Source organism: Lissotriton helveticus, chromosome 12, assembly GCF_964261635.1.
Source record: "Lissotriton helveticus chromosome 12, aLisHel1.1, whole genome shotgun sequence".
Classification (NCBI taxonomy): Eukaryota; Metazoa; Chordata; class Amphibia; order Caudata; family Salamandridae; genus Lissotriton; species Lissotriton helveticus.
Window position 1 is genome coordinate 661,226,148 of NC_136073.1, and position 23,124 is coordinate 661,249,271.

General features: G+C 47.3%; 1 protein-coding gene across 1 annotated transcript in view; it reads right to left on the bottom strand.

Annotated features, from left to right (window-relative positions):
* HSD11B2 (hydroxysteroid 11-beta dehydrogenase 2) overlaps nt 1-22,214 on the bottom strand; it is a 388,376-nt gene extending 366,162 nt beyond the window's left edge. Inside the window, exon 1 of the mRNA XM_078671395.1 lies at nt 21,217-22,214. Coding sequence (XP_078527521.1) covers nt 21,217-21,895 — 679 coding nt within the window. The 5' untranslated portion in view covers nt 21,896-22,214. The remainder of the gene's footprint in view (nt 1-21,216) is intronic.
* Between the last annotated feature and the right edge of the window lie 910 nt (nt 22,215-23,124).

Sequence of the window (23,124 nt, forward strand, 5' to 3'; positions counted from 1 at the left end):
AGATGGAAAACCACCACTGCAGGGCAATAAAGATGTAAACCACCACTGCAGCGTAATACAGATGGAAACCACCACTGCTGAGCAATACAGACGGAAACCACCACTGCAGGGCAATACAGATGGGAACCACCACTGCTGGGCAATACAGATGGAAACCACCACTGCTGAGCAATACAGACGGAAACTACCACTGCTGAGCAATACAGATGGAAACCACCATTGCTGAGCAATACAGATGGAAACCATCACTGCTGAGCAATACAGAAGGAAACCACCACTGCAGGGCAATATAGATGGAAACCACCACTGCAGCGTAATACAGATGGAAACCACCACTGCTGAGCAATACAGATGGAAACCACCACTGGTGAGCAATACAGACGGAACCCACCACTGCAGGGCAATACAGATGGAAACCACCACTGCAGAGCAATACAGATTGAAACTACCACTGCGGGGCAATACAGATGGAAACCACCACTGCAGAGCAATACAGATTGAAACTACCACTGCAGGGCAATACAGTTGGGAACCATCACTGCTGAGCAATATAGATGGAAACCACCACTGCGGGGCAATACAGATGGGAACCACCACTGCTGAGCAATACAAATGGAAACCACCACTGCAGGGCAATACAGATGGGAACCACCACTGCTGAGCAATACAGACGGAAACCACCACTGCAGGGCAATACAGATGGGAACCACCACTGCTGAGCAATACAGACGGAAACTACCACTGCTGAGCAATACAAATGGAAACCACCACTGCTGAGCAATACAGATGGAAACCACCACTGCTGAGCAATACAGACGGGAACCACCACTGCAGGGCAATACAGACAAGAAGCACCACTGCTGAGCAATACAGACGGAAACCACCACTGCTGAGCAATACAGATGGAAGCCACCACTGCTGAGCAATACAGATGGCAACCACCTCTTCAGGGCAATACAGATGGAAAACCACCACTGCAGAGCAATACAGATGGAAACCATCACTGCAGAGCAATACAGATGGCAACCACCACTGCAGGGCAATACAGATGGAAACCACAACTGCAGGGCAATATAGATGGAATCCACCACTGCAGCGCAATACAGATGGAAACCACAAATGCAGGGCAATATAGATGTAAACCACCACTGCAGCGTAATACAGATGGAAACCACAACTGCAGGGCAATATAAATGTTTGGGATGCTGCAGGGCCGCTGAGCAATACAAATGGAAACCACCACTGCTGAGCAATACAGATGGAAACCACCACTGCTGAGCAATACAGACGGGAACCACCACTGCAGGGCAATACAGACAAGAAGCACCACTGCTGAGCAATACAGACGGAAACCACCACTGCTGAGCAATACAGATGGAAGCCACCACTGCTGAGCAATACAGATGGCAACCACCTCTTCAGGGCAATACAGATGGAAAACCACCACTGCAGAGCAATACAGATGGAAACCATCACTGCAGAGCAATACAGATGGAAGCCACCACTGCTGGGCAGTACAGATGGAAAACCACCACTGCAGGGCCATACAGATGGAAAACCACCACTGCAGGGCAATAAAGATGTAAACCACCACTGCAGCGTAATACAGATGGAAACCACCACTGCTGATCAATACAGACGGAAACCACCACTGCAGGGCAATACAGATGGGAACCACCACTGCTGGGCAATACAGATGGAAACCACCACTGCTGAGCAATACAGACGGAAACTACCACTGCTGAGCAATACAGATGGAAACCACCATTGCTGAGCAATACAGATGGAAACCATCACTGCTGAGCAATACAGAAGGAAACCACCACTGCAGGGCAATATAGATGGAAACCACCACTGCAGCGTAATACAGATGGAAACCACCACTGCTGAGCAATACAGATGGAAACCACCACTGGTGAGCAATACAGACGGAACCCACCACTGCAGGGCAATACAGATGGAAACCACCACTGCAGAGCAATACAGATTGAAACTACCACTGCGGGGCAATACAGATGGAAACCACCACTGCAGAGCAATACAGATTGAAACTACCACTGCAGGGCAATACAGTTGGGAACCATCACTGCTGAGCAATATAGATGGAAACCACCACTGCGGGGCAATACAGATGGGAACCACCACTGCTGAGCAATACAAATGGAAACCACCACTGCAGGGCAATACAGATGGGAACCACCACTGCTGAGCAATACAGACGGAAACCACCACTGCAGGGCAATACAGATGGGAACCACCACTGCTGAGCAATACAAATGGAAACCACCACTGCTGAGCAATACAGATGGAAACCACCACTGCTGAGCAATACAGACGGGAACCACCACTGCAGGGCAATACAGACAAGAAGCACCACTGCTGAGCAATACAGACGGAAACCACCACTGCTGAGCAATACAGATGGAAGCCACCACTGCTGAGCAATACAGATGGCAACCACCTCTTCAGGGCAATACAGATGGAAAACCACCACTGCAGAGCAATACAGATGGAAACCATCACTGCAGAGCAATACAGATGGCAACCACCACTGCAGGGCAATACAGATGGAAACCACAACTGCAGGGCAATATAGATGGAATCCACCACTGCAGCGCAATACAGATGGAAACCACAAATGCAGGCAATATAGATGTAAACCACCACTGCAGCGTAATACAGATGGAAACCACAACTGCAGGGCAATATAAATGTTTGGGATGCTGCAGGGCCGTAAATGGATACAGAGCCACTGCAGGTTAATATAAATGTATATCTAAACAAAAAGGAATCCACTCTGGTGGTGCTGGTGATCCCTACAGTGGTGGGGAGCACCCAGTGTTGTTTTAAATACCCCTCACACACCAACAGGCCCCTTGGTGTCATGCTTCATCATCGGGGTCTTCTCACCCCTCTACGGGATGCGACGTGCTACGACTCACGTCTACGTAGGAGCACTGAAGGTGAACTATGTGTTGATGTGTGTGAAGTAAATAAGTGTGAGTGGTGAGGTGGTGAAAAGTGATGGTTACAAGATACCTGGCTCATAGGAGAAAAAATAAAAACGTCGGAGCCCCTCCTGTTATTATCTTAATATAAATGTATACCACTACTGCTGGACACCACAAATGCACATAGCAACTGCAGGGCAATGAAAATCGCATTGCTCAGTCCACTGTAGTTCAATATGGATGTATATAGCGCCTGCAAGACAACAGAATGGCTTCACCTCTGCCAAGTGCAACGCAATACGGGCCACACTAAAGGATTACATAATTTGTACCACACCACTGCAAGCACCTGAAACTAAGCTGAATTGAGCATTTAAAGTGCTTGCCTTGATAGAAACCTGGGTCTTTTCGTTCCCAAGTGTATGGGTCTGATATTGAGACCTGGCTGCTACTTGGGGTCGTTGCCTAGGTGACAGGTCTCAGAGTATGGTGGCTCAGGTGGATGTTTGTTTATGTGTCTATGAGTCTCTCTTCTGATACCTGAATGGGGGCTTGCGGGTGCCAACGTTAGCCTGCTACCCCAGGTTTTTCAGGCAGGTGGTACGGTCCTGCAGCCAGGGATTGGTTGAGGTAGCGAGGGGGTGGGGGCTGTTAGAACAGCATAGAAGTTTAAGGACTTTTAGGGTCAAAGGAACAAAAAAGTCAGATTGCGATTTCCTAATTGCAAATTCTTTATTTTTACATTAGGAATTCACATACACCTAAGTACAACAGGGTCTCAGACACTGTTTGAGATTCCCAATGGGCCGCAAATGGACCTGCCTCTTCAATATTTATGAAGCAGGTTGCAATTTGCGACCCATAGGGAATGGCTACAATCACAGGGATGGTGGGGTCAGCAGACCAACATGTCCGCGATTGCTTTTTAAATAAAGCAATATTATTAGTTTTGTAATGCTGCCAATTTTCCTTAAAGGAAAATGAGCAGTATATGAAAATAAAAATGAAGTTTTCTTTTAATTTTTTTGAGAGTAGGCAGTGAGATTACTGCCTGCTCTTAAAAAATGTTTTGCCCCACATTCACAAAGTGAAATGGGTCTCTTGGGGACCCATTTGCAGATGGGTTACTGTCTCCACTATGGAATGGGGTCACAAAACATTCATACATCCCAGTGCTATTCTGTATTAGGAAAGGACGCCCTCAACACAATCCTTCCTAATACTGTATCGCAAAAGGAAAATGTGATTCTGTAACAAGTTACCAAGTCGAATTTTGCCTTTTGTACATGGCAAAATGCCTTTTACCGGTCGCAAAAGGCCCGATGGGCCGTTTATGACCAGTAAGATGCTTTGTATGCCCACTGGCGTAACGAAAAGTGAGGGGGCCTCCCTGCACGGTACTTAGGGGGCCCCCTCTGGGCTCAATCAGGAGCTCTCCCGGCCAGAGTTCAGTGCCGAGGGGGCCCCTTGAAGCTAGGGGCCCCCCGCACCGCGTGGGCTGCGGGGGCCTGTGTTACACCCCTGCGTATGCCATTTGTGACCAGTAAGATGCTTCGTACATGTGGCTCTTAGTGAGGACGGAGGAGAGATAGCGCTTTGGTCAGGGGTTAGGACGTTTTTCCTGCCCACCCTCCCTGGGCTCAGGAGGCTTTATGGCCCCATGATTGGTGCAGGCGTTTGGGGCCTCTTTGTTCCTTTTGGCTGTCTATCATGTGGCAGGTTTTTTTCTTATTGGTGGGTTTGCTCATGTGGTAACGGTGAATGCGATTTTTTGTCGCTGATGACCAGGGGCAAGTGGAGTTAGGCGGATAGCTTCAACTGTAAGTTATTTCACAGGAGATTGGTCGGTTTAAGACACAGTTTGAGAGATGCATGGGGGTAGGGGAAATCTGAAAGGTTTCAGGAAGACACTGAACTTGTTAGAGGGTGCAGTTTGAGTGAGCAGAGATTGGAAAGGTATGAGTGGCATGGGCATTTAAAAGTTTATTTAGGGGAGGTGGATGGTTAGTTGTTACGATGTATTGGGAGGCCGAGTTCGTAGTGGGTATGGCTCGATGCCAGGGTTTGTACAAGTTAAAGTTGCACCTGTCTCATTAAAGCGGCCTTTTCCACACTTATATCGGTCTCTCAGGATTTCATGGAGTGCCGTCCTTACCGAAGATTGCATGGACTATACACACTCTGAGTAGCACAGCATGTCTGGCTAGTTTTGTGAGGGGACGTGTGGTCCCACCTTGGTGGATACAGAGCAACAGGCATCCCAGACCATAACAGCAGAGCCGCTCTACATTCTCAGGAGAATACCACCAGTGGCGGCTCCTCTGCTACGGCGGAGGAGCATTGCCTCACTGCTTGATAGGAGGAGTGTTGGGCACACTAGGTGCACATGACTGTTTGGCCGGCTTTATTGCATGTTCTCCACCAAGGCTGCATTAGAGCCTGAGTGGAGAACATGCCCAGGCTCCATTCCCTGTCTGAGAACCGTGGTGTGGTGTACAGACTAATCATAATGCTACATTGCAGCATTGTGATTGGCTTAGGGGAGCATGGGTGCTTCCTATTCCAGCCCGAGTCCGACGCAGAGGAGAGAGGTGGCAATGAGGTAAGCTTTTTATTTTTTAACACCCCCTTACTCCCAATCCGTGCCGGTTGCCACTGAATACCACAATTAATAAGGCACTGTGCAGGACTGCCTGGGCTCTGAAGAACTTACCCAGCTGCATACAGGGGCGGCTTTAGGCTCATGGCGGCCCTGGGCAGGGAGTGTAGATAGGGGGCCCCGGAAGAGGGGGTCTGGGCGGGGCCGAGCGCGGAGGCCAGTGAAGGGGGGGTGTTTGGAAGTGGAACAGAGGCTGCCAAATCCCTGCCAGGAGCTGCCACGTAAATATGTATCCATCCTCAGAGGATTATTATATTAAGGATATATATTGGCATGGTGGCCCCTGGGGTTTGGGGGCCCTGTGCAGGTGCACAGCTTGCACATGCCTAAGGCCGCCCCTGCTGCATATTAAAAGTAAAGGAAATTAAATCTGAAAGCGCGGTGATGCTGCAGGCCTCTCATAGCGCCTCACACGCTGCTAGCAGCATTAGAAGTCGGTGATAGTAGCATTGACTGACCCAGAACACTTGTGAGGGTTTCAGCCACCTTTGCAGTCTTCAATAAAATTGGTTAATTAGGTGTGGGGTTCCCATACACACCTGATTCATAGAAGCTTAGAACTCTTTTCCCATTTAGCTTTTTACAAAATCTCACAAACAAATCCACTATTCTAAAACATGAATTCTGCTTCAATATTTTACATGTCAGACGACTGCAGACAAAATAGAAAAAGGAAAAATAACTGTTTGCGCTTCTATCATCAACTTTAGCAGTTCTCTGTACAAACCACAGCTTAGCTATTGATGATGCAACAAGTGCAGTGGCACCAGGACCCAGAGGATTGAGGGGCCCACTGAACCCTGATTATTGCTGTAGTTTTCTACTTAGTCAACAATCAGGGGCTCCTTGTCCTTGCTTGCTCATATCTATAAACTGCCAACTAGGCCCTGTGTGAAAGAATAAACAAACAAAATGTATATTTGTCAAAATTGCGAATTAAATCTTCCTTCCTTCCAGAGTCGAGTGTCACAATCTCTATTACCCGGGGAACATCCTTTACAACGCAACTTTTACAACGCACTACCATTACGAGGCAAATTTTACAACGCAAGTTATTACAACGCATTGCGCTGGGGGGCGCTCTAGGATAGGGAATAGTTTAATTACTATCCAACACCTTCCCTACTATCCACGGGGACTGGAGTTGGAATAGTAAATTAAACTATTCACTATCCAGCGCCCCCCAACGCAAGTCGTTGTAACGACTTGCGTTGTAAAACCTGCGTCGTAATGGCATGCGCTGTAAAAGCATGGGTTGAAACGTCATACATCCCTATTACCCATAATTCACTGCAGTTAGACACTACATTAATGCTCTTTTGGTTGTGCCATGAGTGTCTAGGATATGTGCTTGCTTGTTTGTGTCTTTTTAACTTGGAATGGTCAGAAGCCATTTAGCACCCAAATATGGTTAAGCAAAAGGGAAGACAGTCATGTATTAGTTTAGTTACTGTGTCTGGCTTCCTCTGGCTTAACAAATAGAGCCACATGTCATGCTTGGTTTAGTAGATTATCAAAACAAACCAGCCTTCTAGATCCCACTGACTGCTCTTCAGCTACTGGGCTTCATGAACCACATGCGAAATGCCGCTGGTCACAAAAAGACATTCATTTGGATGTTCTGAATTTAGTTCAAGTGGAAATCAGAATTATTATAGCCTCTCAGCTGTGCTGCTGTTTGACAGGTTCTGTGTTCAGGTGCCAGAATGGAGCAGTGCCTAGGGTGCTTGGGCTGCTTCTATTTTGAAAGCAGCTCCCTTGAGACACGGTCTAAGCCAGAACAAATCATTTGGCTCGATCCAGACTTGGCTTTCCCGCCTCCATTTACTATTAGGTTTCATAAGAGAGTTGCATTTCTGAAGTGAACTCATGTTACAGGCATCACTGCTCTATTCAACTCATGACAGGGTGACACTCAAGTATCACGCATAAGTCACTGAAATGTCACAAATAAGCTTACTAAAAACCAGCTGCGGCCCGTCGGTATGGGCTGAGGGGCCACACCCCCCCCCCCCTTCTTCCCAGCAAGAAGAGTGTCTGTCAGGCTGAACAAAGGTCAGCCAGACAGACACTCTTCTTGTTCAGGTCAGGCAGATAGGAACAAGTCATGTCCTTAATGTGCAGGATTCTAGCTGCCTGAGCTGAACTTTGCCCGACTGAGAATTTCACAGCCCTGTGGGTGTGAACTCCACAGCCTGGCAAAAGTGCCTCAAGGCCCTCCCCCTTATGATGAGGGGAGGCATCACTGATTACCTCAGACCTGGACTCATCATTTGTAAGCCCTGAAGTGCCTGAGGCTGTGCCAATCAGTGACATCTTATCACACCGTAGGGTGTGGTCAGCAATCTCACTGACCCCATCCCACTCTAATGAGTGAGGGACTGCTGCCTTCCTTCATTGGCTGACCTTGGGTTAGCCAATGAGGGAAGGCAGCAGTCCTAACCCTCCTGGGACCGCCGAGGCTTGCCTATCTACAGTGAAGGTAAGTTTTATGTGTTTTTAGGTTTCGTCTGAGCAGCGATTGCGCTGTGCTTGTGGAATCTATTGTATTTAATAGAAATCTCGAAAGGGTCTTACATCCCACCCTTGCGTTTCAATTGTTTGTGTGCTTGCCATTTACTTTTCCCCTGCTTCTATTAGTTGTAGCATACCATTTACTCTCATTCTTGGTGTGTGCTTCTTATCAGTGTCCCGAGGCTGAAGTACTCCTTTCATCCACTTCGAACTTCTTTGTTATTTTAATTACGAACGAGCATGTCATCTGCACTCCCACCCTCCTCCCACTCTGCTCTGTGACTGCCTCATGTTTATTCCGCGTGGGCACTGATGTATCATTATCTTCTATGAAGATTATGTTAAAGCTCCCTTTGCCCATTCGCTTTATTAGCCTCCATTGTAAAACTCTTTTTGACAGAGTTTAGGTAAGCAGTCTGATGTAGTGCATTCTTCCCTCGGGACATTTTACCAGCCCTCCTGATGCCTTTCACTTGAGACAGTCTAGCTCAGGCGGTGCCTTTGGGTCCGAGCTGGCGTTGCACAATAAAACATAGAGACCACTTCCAGTGCACAGGGTTTGCCATTCCCCTCAAGCACTCCACAGCAGCATGCTTGTCCCCCAGGCATGGCTGTTAACACTGCTCGCACATTACACAGTAAGAGGTAGGACATGGTGCTGCTCCTGGAACATGACTACTGTAGCGAGAGCAGAGGCAGTCAGGGTGTCAGGATAATGTTGCTAAGCCCATTTCTTATATCGACCTGAAGTGGTGTAATATATTAGCTTACATTGTAATGTGTGTAACTATAACAAAATAATATATATTATGAGCATCCGCCATCTCCAACCTAGTAATGGTTCATATATCCACTTTATATCAAATTAAGTTCTCGGCTGCATGTATCTTTAGGAGTAATTAAGTAATTAGTATGAATGTTCAAACCTGTGATCTCATGTTAGTCTCAGGGAGCACTAAAGAAAGTGTTGCGAAGACCCGCTTGTGTTATAAACAAAGGGGGAGGAGGGAGGTTAAGGGAATTCGCATTGTTTGTTTCCGTGTGATGGGACAGAGACTTCCCTGGCAGTTGATCCTGGCGGGGATCGACGCTTCTGCTTGTCGAAGTGTAAACAACTGACATTTTAAGCTGCCTCTTTCTCTTCACGTGTCGGGTTGTAGTACTTTTGTTTTATTGTCTGGCTTTATTTTGTCTGCTAGTCTGCTGTTTTGCTTAAGGAAGGGTGCAGAGGTAACCCCCAACAAACTTAAATGTAAAGCATAAAAACACAAAAAACACTGTTTTGGTTGTTTTATTGAAAAACACACTTCCACTGCCCGGTATTCTGCACAGTATAATTCTGAGCTCCTAAATCATAAACACATCACGTGGCACGTGAATCAGCATTTGTCGAAATTCATTGAACACGCGGGTGTACTGGACCCTTCCCAGTCGGGCTTTAGACCCAGACACAGTACTGAGACTGCCTTGCTGTCTGTCGCTGACAATCTCCAGAGGCTACAGGACAGGGGTTATTCCGCTGTTCTGGTGCTTCTGGACTTGTCAGCGGCGTTTGACACTGTGTCACATGACATCATGACCTCCAGACTAGTTGACATCGGTCTGGAAGGCAAGGCCCTGGCCTGGCTCAGGAGTTTTTTCAGCGAACGCACCCAGAGAGTCATCCTGGGACCATATCAATCAGAGGAGGTGGTGATCTCAAAGGGGGTGCCACAGGGCTCTTGTTTGAGCCCCACGTTATTTAACATCTATGTGGCCCCCCTAGCGAACATCATGAGATCCCACGGGTTCATTCCGGTTTCATACGCGGATGATACCCAACTCCTCTTCCCTTTTAAAACTATGACTCCTGAGGTGCGGGCCTCCTTCGCCCAAGGGATGAAGGAGGTGTCTCGCTGGATGGCAGCCAACTATTTGCAGTGCAACGTCTCCAAAACGGAGGTTATGCTTTTCGGAGAGGCAAAACGGTTGTGGACCCCGGACTGGTGGCCTCAAGACCTTGGCCCGGTCCCTGTGCCCAAAACCGTGGTAAAAGACCTGGGAGTCAAACTGGACCATGAGCTCACCTATACACAACAAACTAATCAAGTGGTGGGCGCATGCTTCCATGTCATAGGGCTTCTCAGGAGAGTATTCCCCCTGCTACCAGATACCACCAGGAGAACGTTGGTCCAGTCCTTAGTTTTAAGCAGGCTGGACTACTGCAACGGGTTAATGCTAGCTGCCAATGAGGGCATCTTTGCTAGATTGCAGGTTGTGCAAAATACGGCTGCACGACTGGTACTGAATGTCCCGCCCCGCACTCCCTCAAAACCACTGTTGGCCAAACTGCACTGGCTTCCAGTTAGGCAGAGGGTGATGTTTAAGATCTGCTGCGTCATCCACAAATGCCTAACTGGAACTGGTCCCGGTTACCTCACTGAGAAATTTATCCCCTATGTGCCGTCCAGATTCCTGAGATCGGGAGATCAGGAACTATTATGTGTTCCTAGGGCCATGAAGGCAAGAAAGGGGGAAAGAGCCCTATCGGTAGCAGGTCCAAAGCTGTGGAACCTACTCCCTAAGGAAATCAGAGTATGTAGGGAACATTTCCCTTTTAGGAAAAAGCTGAAAACATTCCTCTTCAAATCCCTAACTGACTGATCTCCTGCCTAGTTTATTAAAATGTTGACGAGTCTTTTCTGTTCTTTGGTTGTGCCAAAGGCGCGGAGATATTCCTTCGGGAATCGATTCATAGCGCCATACAAACCTGGAAATAAATAAATAAATAAATTTCTTTGGTACTTTTATTTAGTGCTACCTGTTCCTAGGCTACTTTGGGGCGCTGGTCGGTTAATTGGCCACATTTTTCACTCCCGATATTGATGCAACATTAGGTGAGATGCTAACTCTTCCGTGTTTTTTTATTTTTTTAATGTACACGTTTAAGACAATCTCCTGGCAGTGTGCTGGTTTATAGCACTTTAAAAAATGGTGGATAATATGATCATGTTTTTGCTTTTCTCACACAAGTTCTGCCTCCTTTACAGTGAAGGGAGCTCATCTCCTTGGAGGTGGGCTGTCTCGGATAAGGTGACTCGTACTGGAAGCGTCTGTGTGGTTTAAAAGCCCCCATCATATTTTGCACTGTCTCTTTGCTGATTTGAATAATCAAAAGTTAAAATTAATTAAATAAAAAAACATGTCACAGCGCTGCTATGTAAAATGTTTTTTTTCAATTAATTTTTGGGGCGCTTTTGTATAGTGTCAACATCATCCGAAGGTAAAAGAGCATTTTATATAACCACCAGTTACTTCATACAAGCACACAGGTAACTATTCACCTCTGCATTTAAACCTGCTTTGCTTTTCCCAACTTTATTTTAGGGTTCGTTTTATATAGGGCCAACATTACCCAAAGGTACAGGAGGGCCACCACCAGTTACTGCTTTACAAGATATTGCCTTTCTCAAAAAACAAGTCATAACACTTTTACAGAGCTTCTTTGACTTATATTGCACAACTGCTCACCAAGCTAAAACTTACACAAACATAACTTATTAATCACATGGGCGAAACCGATTGCATTTGCCAATGTTTGTTTATGTTTGGTGGGTCCGTGCGTGTATATATGAATGCATGTGTATTTATGAGTGAGTGTTTTGAATGGGTGTGTATGGTCGCCTGTGAATCCATGGGTGTGAGTGGGTGTGCATGTGGCCCACTGCCCTGTCCCTTGTAAAAGTACCGGCCGCCACTGCTACAAACCTGGAAATGCCAAGCATAAGCAAACTGAAACTTGCCATTTATGCTGCTTGTAGTCCCTGCAGAGCAGTCCAACATTACAGGACAAAAGACATGCATGAAATTACTGCAGGGCACTAGAGATCTACACAGCTACTTGTGAGCAATAGGGATCCATGTGCGGGTACCTTACCTTGCCTGGACTTACTTATGCACTTATGGTTTTCTGTGCTCATGTCTGTAAAGGACTTTCCATCACAAGAAGTGTGAAAACACAGAATGATGTAGATATCCCTCAGAAGATATGTGATCATTTAGTCAGAGCACGGCGTCATACGGATGTCCACTGGAAAAGATCTTGCATCTTCTAGAGATCATATTTTTAAATAATGTTGTGTCCCCCATTTGTTGTTTGCTCTCATTCAGAGTGCACAGTGGTACCTCCGGAATAAAAGCCGATACATATACTTTATTCTACCGTTGTTGAAAAGCTAGTTATATTCCAAATAGTTTTTAATAACCACCATGAGGTTAAAACTCTTTGCTGGATGCCACATAAAAATGTGTTGAGCTACATAGGTTTAAATACTTATTGCCCTCTTCAACCCTCATTAGACCCGAACAAAACATAAATAAAAAACACTTGAGGCATCTAAAACAATACAATGAAGCTCATGGAATCTCATGACATCACTGGTATAGTGATAATTCATTTGTAGAATGTGCTGTGATTTAGGTTCACACCACAATTCTGACATCAGAGCACAACCTACAACCAACTGATTTCACTACAAATCACCCTGAATGCTACCAGAGATTAGTGGACCTTTGCCTAATGAAGAATTGAATGTGATTTTTGGCTGTGCTTTCAGATGTGTTGCAGTGGTTCTCAATCCCAGCAGTTCTCCATTTTCCCCAGAAAGACTACAGCTACTGGGACCGACATGCAGTGCGGAGGCTTCCATCCTCCCGCGTCCTATTGGACGCTGAGGACAAAGACAAAAAAGGCAGGACCTATCTTCTAAGTCACCTCCACGGAGTTGCTAGAGCATGCAATTCCAGGTATATCATCCTTGTGTGGTTGCTGCCTTTTGTATGAAGGAGTGTTTCATGCTTTCTGCAGTTTTAGTCCCAAGGAAGATCAGAAGCTGCGGACTGTATGGATTCCCGGCACATACCTGCTTGTGAAAGGACTTGGGGGCATATTACCAAGGGTGGCGATAGACAATTATCACCGGTTTAGCGGACGTTTTCGGCCGCTAAGCGGCGATAATTCTATCGCTCTATTAGCAAGCTGTCGCTAACTAATGTTAGCGACAGCTTTTAGGCAATAGCGAGCAGTTTGGGGCCCGCTTTGCATGTCAGCGATATTTATCGCTAATGACATGCAAAGTGGGCGTACCCAACCTGTTAGCGACTGAAAGCAGTCGCTAACGTCGCTGTCGTTTATTAGCAAGGCAGGCGTAGCTATAGAAATATTCCCGCTATCGCCAAAAACCAACGCATGCTCAGACCAGTTCTTAGCCATGTTATCCAATGGGAGGTGGATAACATGGCTAAGAGCATTTCGTCGCTAATGCGTGAATATCGCTGTATTCTCAGCGATATTCACGCATTTCGCCGCTATTGCTGGATATTTTAGCACAATGGAGAAAAAGGTTGCTAATAGCATGTTTTCTCCGCTAACATATCCAGCGAAAGGCAGCGATAAAAAAATCGTCGCTAAGCCTATTTAGCGATAATTATCGCTACTTGTTGGTAATATGCCCCTAGGTACCTTAGAATACAGCGAGAATGATCAGTGCCCGGCAGCCAATATCTAAGCTTTCGATGCACAGGTGACTAAATAATTGTTCCCGGCAGCATAGAGAACATAGATTAACCTATCAGGAGGACCTCTAGAATGATGCCATTGTGCAGCCCGGCTATTTTTGCATATAAATTTGCTGTATTGGCCACATAATACATCATCTGCTGCATAATCCGCAGCTTTAATCAAAAACAAAATGTTGTTTCTACCTCAAACTTACTAAAAATGCACCGGCACTTGTCGCCACACAGTGGAAGGTGCTTTCCAAAGGTTGATTGGGCACCTTTCTGTTGCTTGTTGCTATATTTGGGTGTTAAACTGGTTCTAATGAGGTGCAACCAATGTCCAACAGTGTTAACTGCTGTAAAAAGGACAAAATACTGAAGTAACACTGTAATGAAATGTGCCACATTATGTTGCATGATTTGCTTTTACTTGCCGCATAATTTAGTTAACCCTGCCCCATGATTCGCCCTCTCCTGCTGCATACCTCCAGTGGCTCTTTCTGCCAGTGACAGAGATTACAAAGGTATGTGTGGTGACTGGTGACCTGCAACCCATTGAAGCATCACCACTTCCTCCTGAAAAGCAAGACGTAAGTGTGTGCTAAACCATGGGTGTCATCAGTGGGGGGGTAATGGGGGGCACTTGACCCCCCCCACTGGATTTATCACTTGCCCTTTAATGACTATGCCCCTGCCCTTTGATATTGTCAAAAAAGGGTCGAGGATGGATGAACTTAAAGTTATGCCCCACTCCCCCTGAAAAGAAACAGTTCCTGCAGCCTGGATGGGTGTAGAGACTTTTGAAAGCTAAGGTTGGTGGAGGGAATAGGGGGCATTTGATATTCACTGGGGGTATAATCAGTGTTGAGTTGTTTGAGGGAGTAGGGGGAACCAATCGGCCAATAGAGCATATGGAAGTAGAACACAGCAAGGATGCTAAACTGACATGAGGCAACCGTTGTGATGTGGCGGGCTCCAACTAGGCAAACGGTCAAGGGAAACATGGGTGTGCAATGGCCAAGGAACAGAACTGTAGAACAGCCGGTGAGAAAGGAATGCATGGCCTGGCACACCTCTCTGCTTTGTCCTGCACTTCGACACATCCCTTTACACTGCCGCCCTCCCCCCTCACATAGGAGATCGGACAGTGGACAATGCAAAGGGGAATAACGAAGTGTGAGTAGATGTGGAAAGGGCCGCTCTGCGCCGAGAAAAATTGTGCACGGCCAAGCGTGCATTAAAAAATGTAAAACATGGGATGATCCTATCTCCCCATAGGAAAAAAAAGGAAGGCATCGAACAGACTGGTTTTTGGGGATAGTCCTCATGTTTAAAACTATAGGTGTCAAGAAGGAAGCCCCCTGTCAATAGATTAATGTGGCCTTACACAGGGTGCACGGAGGAGTCCCCCCTGTTCGCAAAGAAAATCAGTGGATGGCCTCTTCCAAAATGGGCCTCCGCTCCTAACCACCTATATTGTTGCAAGCAGGTGCGGGCTTCTGTACTTCACGCTTTGAGGCGCGCAGGTGTCGAGCCGTGGGGACCACGTCCAGGTGCGACTACACAAGCCGGAAGCTCGCTCAAGGGTGCCGGAGCAGCCTACTTCAGGGGAGGGCGGTGTTGAGTATAGAAAGGACCGACTTGCCTCAATCACGCAAAGACCCTAAGGCTGTGGTTGAGACGGACACGTGGAATGAACCCTGAAATGGCCCACCCCCATGAATGTGGATGTGCCACCTTTTTCCATAGAATATCAGGAGGACTGACCATGTCATTTAATGCGCCCCTCGTGGCCATGCACCAGTGGTTCGGGCGCTCAGGCATCTGTGTGACTTTTTTTTCCATTAGAGCGGGTAGGGTATTTTTTCTTTTATCTCAAATGTTTTTATTAAAAAATAAGTTTCACATCAGAAGTTACATACAGTACATTGTAATGCAAAGAGAGAAAGAAGAGAGAAGAGAGGGGGGGGCATTACGTCTGGCGTGATTCTAAGTATGTGTCGAGAAGTTCTCACATTCCGTCTTTGGCATTAGGGTATTAATTTGTAAACTGGACTGCAATGCAGGGTCGTAAATGGCGGCCAGACATTATCTGGAAAACGTCCGTGTGTAGGAGGTAGGGTGACCAGACATCCCTGTTTTCCCAGGACGGTCCCCATTTTTGGAGAAGTGTCCCCGTGTCCCGTCACTTTTCTCCAAGTGACTCAAATGTCCCTGTTTTCAAACAGTGTCCAGGTTAAACACAGAAATGTCCCTGTTTTTTATTGTCCTGGTTGAGCATGCGCGTGCATGCTCTCTTTTTTGGCAAATATATGCTATAGTCCTTAAAAGTGTAAATGTAATAAAAAGTACTAATGCTGCTGCGTAAAGGAGAGGGGTGCCAATAAAAGACCTCGGATTTGTTGTCTGTAATGCTTCATCTCGGTCTGTGGAGGGAACTGTCATTGCAGTCCTTTTTTATGTCTAGGACAGCTGTCAAATAGTCCTACTTTTATGTCGATGGTTACTGCAAACTGTAGTCCTACTTGAGAATCTGGTCACCCTAATAGGAGGACGTATGGGTGCATTGAATGGGAAAGAAAAGGAGCACAGGAAGTTGGGGGCAGAGGGTAGATTTTCTATGGCAGGGTAGACTTGTCGAGCAAAGTCTGCAAAAAGGAGGAACTATGGAGTGATCGACATTGTCCCATAAACCTTCCCTAGGAGCCCATGCTGAGCTTTGAAGCTAGCACATAGACAGCCTCTGGCATCTTCTGAAGGTGGGTTAGATTATCAGAGAAAGGCTCACATCACACCTCTGGGGCGCATGAGAAACAATAGAAATAAAACGATGCCCCAGGGAGAAGCAGCTGAAACATATGGATGTATGGGTGTATGGGTGAAGTATTTGTAGGCTTTCCTGTTTTCAGTTTCTAATTTTGGTCAATTCTGGTGTTTTTTCCCCAGTGTTTTCCAGTGATTTCAAAACCTTAAAAAACACAGTGATTATCAGTGGTTACACATTTTCATGTCATTAAAACAACAGAAACAGTGTTTTTCCGGTGTTTATGGAACTTTTTGATTTTTATTATTTCTTGCTTTCTGCACTGATGGTGCATGGTATATAGACAGTGTACGTACAGTGTATATGAGGTCCAAATGCATTTCTACAAATCAAACTTATCATAGTACACCATACAATACTTCTTCAGTAAGTCTTTGGTCATGCATGCTCGCTCTTTCCTTCGCAAATAAGCTTTTATCTGAGAAAAGGACCTCTCAACATTTACACTTGAGACAGGCAACGCCAAAATAGCCAGTACACAATTTGCTAACTCTGGCCACTGGCATACCTTTCCATGCCAATACTGATGCACCTGAAGATTGTGATTCTCTGAAACAGGTTTTGCAACATATGCATTGAACTGGGCGCATATGCCCTCAGAGTTATTGAAGGTATCAAAAATGAGGCAACACTTTTGAAAGTCTGGAGAAAAATTTGCTTTACGGAAGGAATCTATAACTAGTGCAGAGTACCAGAGTGAGGCTTCATTGACTTCACATGCCATGGTTGGTGAAGGCCTATTTCTTATACATTGTAAAATAAAAGTTCCTGAATTGCTCCTCAACATTTCTTTGCTTTCCAAGTGGCAAGCACTCTAACATGGAACATGTTGCAGTACCAAAGTCTCTAACAGTGTCGCCCAGCCTACTCTCAAGGAGATGTTTCAAATCTACACAAATTATGCTGAACACTTGGCAGACAGGGAGTTTTCAGACTCTGTTTTTTTAATTATGTCCGCTACAGCAGTCATGCTTTCCTGTAAACATCTAAGAATGCAGTAGAGTATACTTTTTTTCACATCACCATCAATATGTGAACCAAAGATCCTCACATTTCTTGCCGTTTGTATCATCACTCAGCAAAAGTTCTGTAAATGGTTGCCACATGGATAATATAGCATTCACGGGCTCTGGGACTGAGAACCACCAGCTAAGTGACACATTTAGTATGACTCTTTCTTTGATGCCACATAAAGCACAAAATGAGAAATATTTGTGTTTTAGTTCCCACGCATAACAAAACAGTGCACCAGAATGGACTAAAAAGTCAATAGCATTCTTCATTAACTATGAAGATTGTAAAGGTGCTTTCAGATTGCCGTCTAACAAGTGGCAAGGATCTCCTACAGGGAAGCACTTCAGCTCAGGTATCGATTTTGACAGGTCATCACACAACTTTTTCATATATGTAGCCTCATTACTGCAAGTACAAACAATAACTCCAATCTTTGTTGAACTTTGTAAGAACTTTTTGCAGCAGCATTCGAAGTGACACTGCATTTCATGTTTTCCAAAAGTCTGGTGTCATGTTTTCACCAGTATCCCAGATGCTTTGTGACTGCACTCTTTTCACATATACCTGTCACTATACCTTGCATTGAATGTTTAAAGCCTGGGGTGTTTAGCAATTCACCTACTATCAATTCTGACTCACTAGAAAAGGGGGCTGATGTACCAAGGGTTTTTACCCATTCTCTGTGAGTAAATGTGATGGTACATATTAGGAAAGATTCTCATGAAACCTACATTTTTCCTATCAGTGAAAGACCCAAATGTAGCCAAAAAAATCAAAATTCATTTAGATATTTTATGATTTTTTACAGTTTATAAAATAAGTAAACAACACATAAAACATGCGTCTAACCCCTGTATCTTTCGACCAAAGACCACAAAACTGAAAAAAGGATGAAGAAACAATATTTTAGTGACCTCCCTAAGCAACAAAACTCATGCAGAATAATGTTAGCCGAGTCTTTCTTACTGCTACCTCATATATAAAAGTTACATTGTATTGGCCCATTCAGGAAGAATTAAAAATGACTCTTTCACTCTCCTTTGCCTTTCTATGAATGGCATTTAGTTTGTGGCTGTGCTGGGGTTTCTTCAGTGTTTATATGTTTACACTGGTGAGGGCTATTTCCCTTCAGGTGGAGTTTTATCAGTTATTATAGGTTTAAACCTAAAACCGAAGAGCCTACGTATTTGTATAGCGCAAACCTAGCCAAAAGGCAGCAGAGTGCAGCACAGATTCAATGGCGAGCATAAATCACCCAAGAGATGAGAGGGCAGGTTTGTTTCTGGGAGCAGAAGTGAGCAGTTCATGCTCTGTGATGTAGCAGTCATTAAGGAGGTACGTCATCAACACTTTCCTAAACCGCAGCATCTTTGCGATAGGTAGGATGGATACAGGAGTGTTGTTCCAAAGCCTGGGTGCACCGGTGGAAAGGCCTGCTGTCTTGTTTTTTTCTTTTTACACTTCTTAGTCTGCAGTCTAATGATGTCCCGGTTGTGGTTGTGCTGGGAGCCACCAGCGACAATCAGCGTATCTCAATATAAGCAGAGGTGCTGGTCATGAAGGCGCTGTAGATGAAGCAATGAAACGATAGACCGAATAGGTCTATAGATTATGGCTACAGATGTTTCTTCTGGAGTACAGAATAAGCAATGGAAACATATATCGATGCAATACATTAGGAGCAATGGGTGCACTCACTTCTTGAGTACAACAGCAGCTATTGGAAAGCGCTGCATCTCCTAAGCACAGAAGAAGTTATAGGTGCCGGGTATAACGGGGCCACAGAGGAAGAAGTAAACAATATCACAGTCTGGTGTACGAGCAAAGCCATGAAATGCATGACTCAGCTGGACTGCTGGAGAGGCCATGGGATTGTGTTATTTGTACGTAGTATTGTTGAAAACATGGTGTGAATCACATCTCTGGGGTGCAGGAGATGCAAGATACACACAATGAACCTCTTTGGTACAGAAGAATCAATGGATACCAGGTACAACCCGCACACAGCAGCATCAGGGAAAAGATATCGCTCCCTGGAGGGGGTCCAAGGCAAGTAAAGGAGTTCTACCACTGGAGGATGGCAGAGGCAAAGGGTACAAATCAGACCTCTGGAGTAAAGGAGATTCAGGAGAAACGTCTCACCTGCTGCAGCTCATTTCAAAATCTTTATTTCGGTACATTAGAACCATAAAAGATACATGAAATGAAATGAAATGAAAAATTACATTTCTATAGCGCATAACTACCCGGAGGCCTCGCAGCGCTTAAAAACATTACATTTTTTATATAATTACAAAAGTCCAAATAGAAGTTCAGGCGAGCAATTTGTACAAGAGAAACAGGGAATGGGGGGGGTATATGACCCTTACACCTTCATATTAAAACATAAATAGTATTATAAATACATTAAAAAGGCATCAAGGCTTGGGATCCGCAACCAATCACAAAAGTTCCAGTATTTTTAAGGTATAAAACAATTGATATCTATACATTTGTTAATTCATGGTGCAATGCAAATGTCAGTAACATTTCATTACCCCTTCCGCGCTCATGACGAGCTCAGCTCGTCATGAATTACGACGCTCGTACGCTCATGACGAGCTGAGCTCGTCATGTAACGCTGCTTTTTAAAAACCGCCGCGCACAGCGGGAAAACCGCCACAACTATGTTAATTAAATCGATTTTGATACAGTGCGGAGAGTTCACTAAAGTTTTAGGCCTACTTTGGCTTGTAAAAAGCTTATTGCTAGCAAAAATCTTCTGATGCCAAAGACAATGACCTGTGCAGTGTTAGTTTTTTAAATCCTTTCCGCTTCTTTACATGATCTCATGCCTAGGTTTAGACAGAGCGGTTTGACCCATCTTTTCCTAGCTTCAGCATACTCGGTATTTTGAAGAGTAACCTTACCCCATCTTCAGGGCCGGACTGGGAACCACAACCGGCCCTGGCAAAGTGCTTAGCCAGCCCACCCCTCCCCACTGGAGGTGCCGCCGAGCTCTTTTCCGGGGCCGGTTTTCCTGCCGATTTTGGTACAGAGCCGATTTGCTGCAAAAACGGGCATGTAACAAAAACGGCCCCCAGGGGCCCAAAACCGGCCCCCACCCGTGCGGCGCACCAGGGGATTGCCCGGTGCCCGTTATGACCAGTCCAGCCCTGCCCATCTTACTACCCTACTCCTTGTCCCACGGAGTGCTTCCGTGCATCACACAGGTTGTAGCATGCCAAGTTCTGCAACGGAACAGGAAGGAACTCTGTGATGATGCTGCAAACAAAGGGTACCCCTCGGGGGAGAGAGTTCTTTAAAGCAAAAGTATTCTTTTTTCCTTAGGTTGAGGAGAGGGTTGAGGAGTTGGGCTCTATAGTCTGTCTAAAGTAGTGTGTATGGGGATGGTTACCCCATGCTCTACAGCAGCGCTTCACTCCCCTCAATTTTGCAATATAAACTCTTTAAAAAAATCACAATTATCACACAAATAGGGGGAAGCCTAAAACATGGCACCTTTGTGAAGCTTTCTATCCAGCTCTCAAGTGATAGGCCCGAGCACTCTTTGTGTAGGAAGGAATGTGCGGAGGACTACAGAAAGAGTGCAGTGTAGAGTACAGTAAAGAGCGGCGGCATCATACAGTGTACAGAACCTCACAGTACCACCAGCGGTACTGGCCATTCCCAGCATAGTAACTCGGTGCACAAGATACAAGTCACGTGACTCTCACCTGTGACGAAGACCGTCTTCCCGTCCACGGGCAGCGCTCTGCCGGGGGCTGACATGCCCAGGACCCCGCAGCAGGCCGCGCTGAGGAGGGCGATGCTGAGGGCGGGCGGCAGGTAGGTGTGGCACAGCCACTGCAGCAGCACCAGCAGCAGGAGGTAGAGCAGGCGGGCCGGGGTGAGCAGGGCGGCGGGGCTGCACATCCGGAGCAGGGCCAGCAGGCCGAAGAGCAGCAGGATGCAGGCATGCGCCCCCAGCGAGAGGGAGGCTGCCTCCATGGCAACGGGCTTGGTACCACTGGGGGGGGGGGGGGCACACCTGGGAGCAGGCGGAAGCCACGCGCACCTGTGGTCACAGGTGAGTACACCTCTCGGCAGCAGGTAAGTACACAGAGTGCGTGTGTGTGTGAGGGCTGGATACCAGGCAGGTGAGTGCAGGTGCAGCCAGGCACAGGTGCGGGCGCCGGGGTGCAACAGGCCAGGTGTGCACTTCTGGCTGCGGAGGAGAGATGGGGAGACAGGACGGGTCAGTGTAGTACACCTGGGGCCGAGCACACCTGTGCAGGTAACTATGTATGGATGAAGGAATGAGCCAGGCTCGCCGAGGGCCTGAGGTAAGAGGGCCAGCTGAATGCGTCTGGCCGCCGGCTGGAAGCAGGTAAGTCCGCCTGGGTAAGTGCACATGGGCGTCGGGAGGAACTGCTCAGCACCACCATGGGCAGGCGGGGAGAGGGTGCACCCCCGGGACGCATCAATGAAAGGTGAGTCGCTTCAGAGGGGGGCTACACCTGGCTGAGGGTGGCACCTGGGCACACTGGGTGAACGGGCAGGTAAGTGCACCTGGGCTCGGCTGGGGAGAACGGGAGCAGGTAGAGATGGCTGGCGCCCTGGCACGGGGGAGTGGCAGAGGAGCGCCCCCTCGAGTGCAGTGGCAGGTGTGAGCCGCCGATCCAGCAGCCCGGCCGGTCCCAGGTCCGCCGTGTGCGAGAGGAGAGCTGTGCACGCAGCGCCGGGCTCTGTATATAAGCGGCAGAGCAGCCGGTGCGGGGAGGGAGGAGCCGGGCGGGGAGTTTAAGAGCTTCTCAGAGCGGCTCCGTCCCCTCGCCTCCTCTGGCACGGGCGGCGCGCAGGGGCTCCCGAGAACTCTGCTGTCCGTGCACACTGCGCCTCTGTGCTGCGGCACCTCTTCGTGCACACTCACACAGAGCCTCTGTGCTGCGGCCCCTCTCCGTGCACACTAACACTGCGCCTCTGTGCTGCGGCCCCTCTCCGTGCACACTGCTCTCCGCTGCTGGGTCTTGCACACTGCGCCTCTGTGCTGCGGCCCCCCTTCGTGCACACTCACACAGAGCCTCTGTGCTGTGGCCCCTCTCCGTGCACACTCACACTGCTCCTCTGTGCTGCGGGCCCTCTCCGTGCACACTGCTCCCCGGCTGCTGTGCCTGCACACTGCGCCTCTGTGCTGCGGCCCCTCTCGGTGCACACTGCTCTCCGCTGCTGGGTCTGCACACTGTGCGTCTGTGCTGCGGTGCCTCTCTGTGCACACTCACACGGGGCCTCGTGCACGAGCGTGTGCTCCTTGAACTCTGCAGCTCAGTCCGGCCCTCCTCTTTGTGTTTAATACTGATCTGGACGCCCTGCGGCTCTGTGCAGTCTGACACTCTTTCCGAGTCTTGTGCACACTTGTGTTCCGTGCACTCTGCAGCTCAGTCCGGCCCTCCTCTTTGTGTTTAATACTGACCTGGACGCCCTGAGGCTCTGTGCAGTCTGACTCTCTTTCCGAGTCTTGTGCACACTTGTGTTCCGTGCACTCTGCAGCTCATTCCGGCCCTCTTTGTGTCTAATACTGCCCTGGACGCCCTGCGGCTCTGTGCAGCCTGACTCTCTTTCCGAGTCCTGTGCACACTTGTGTT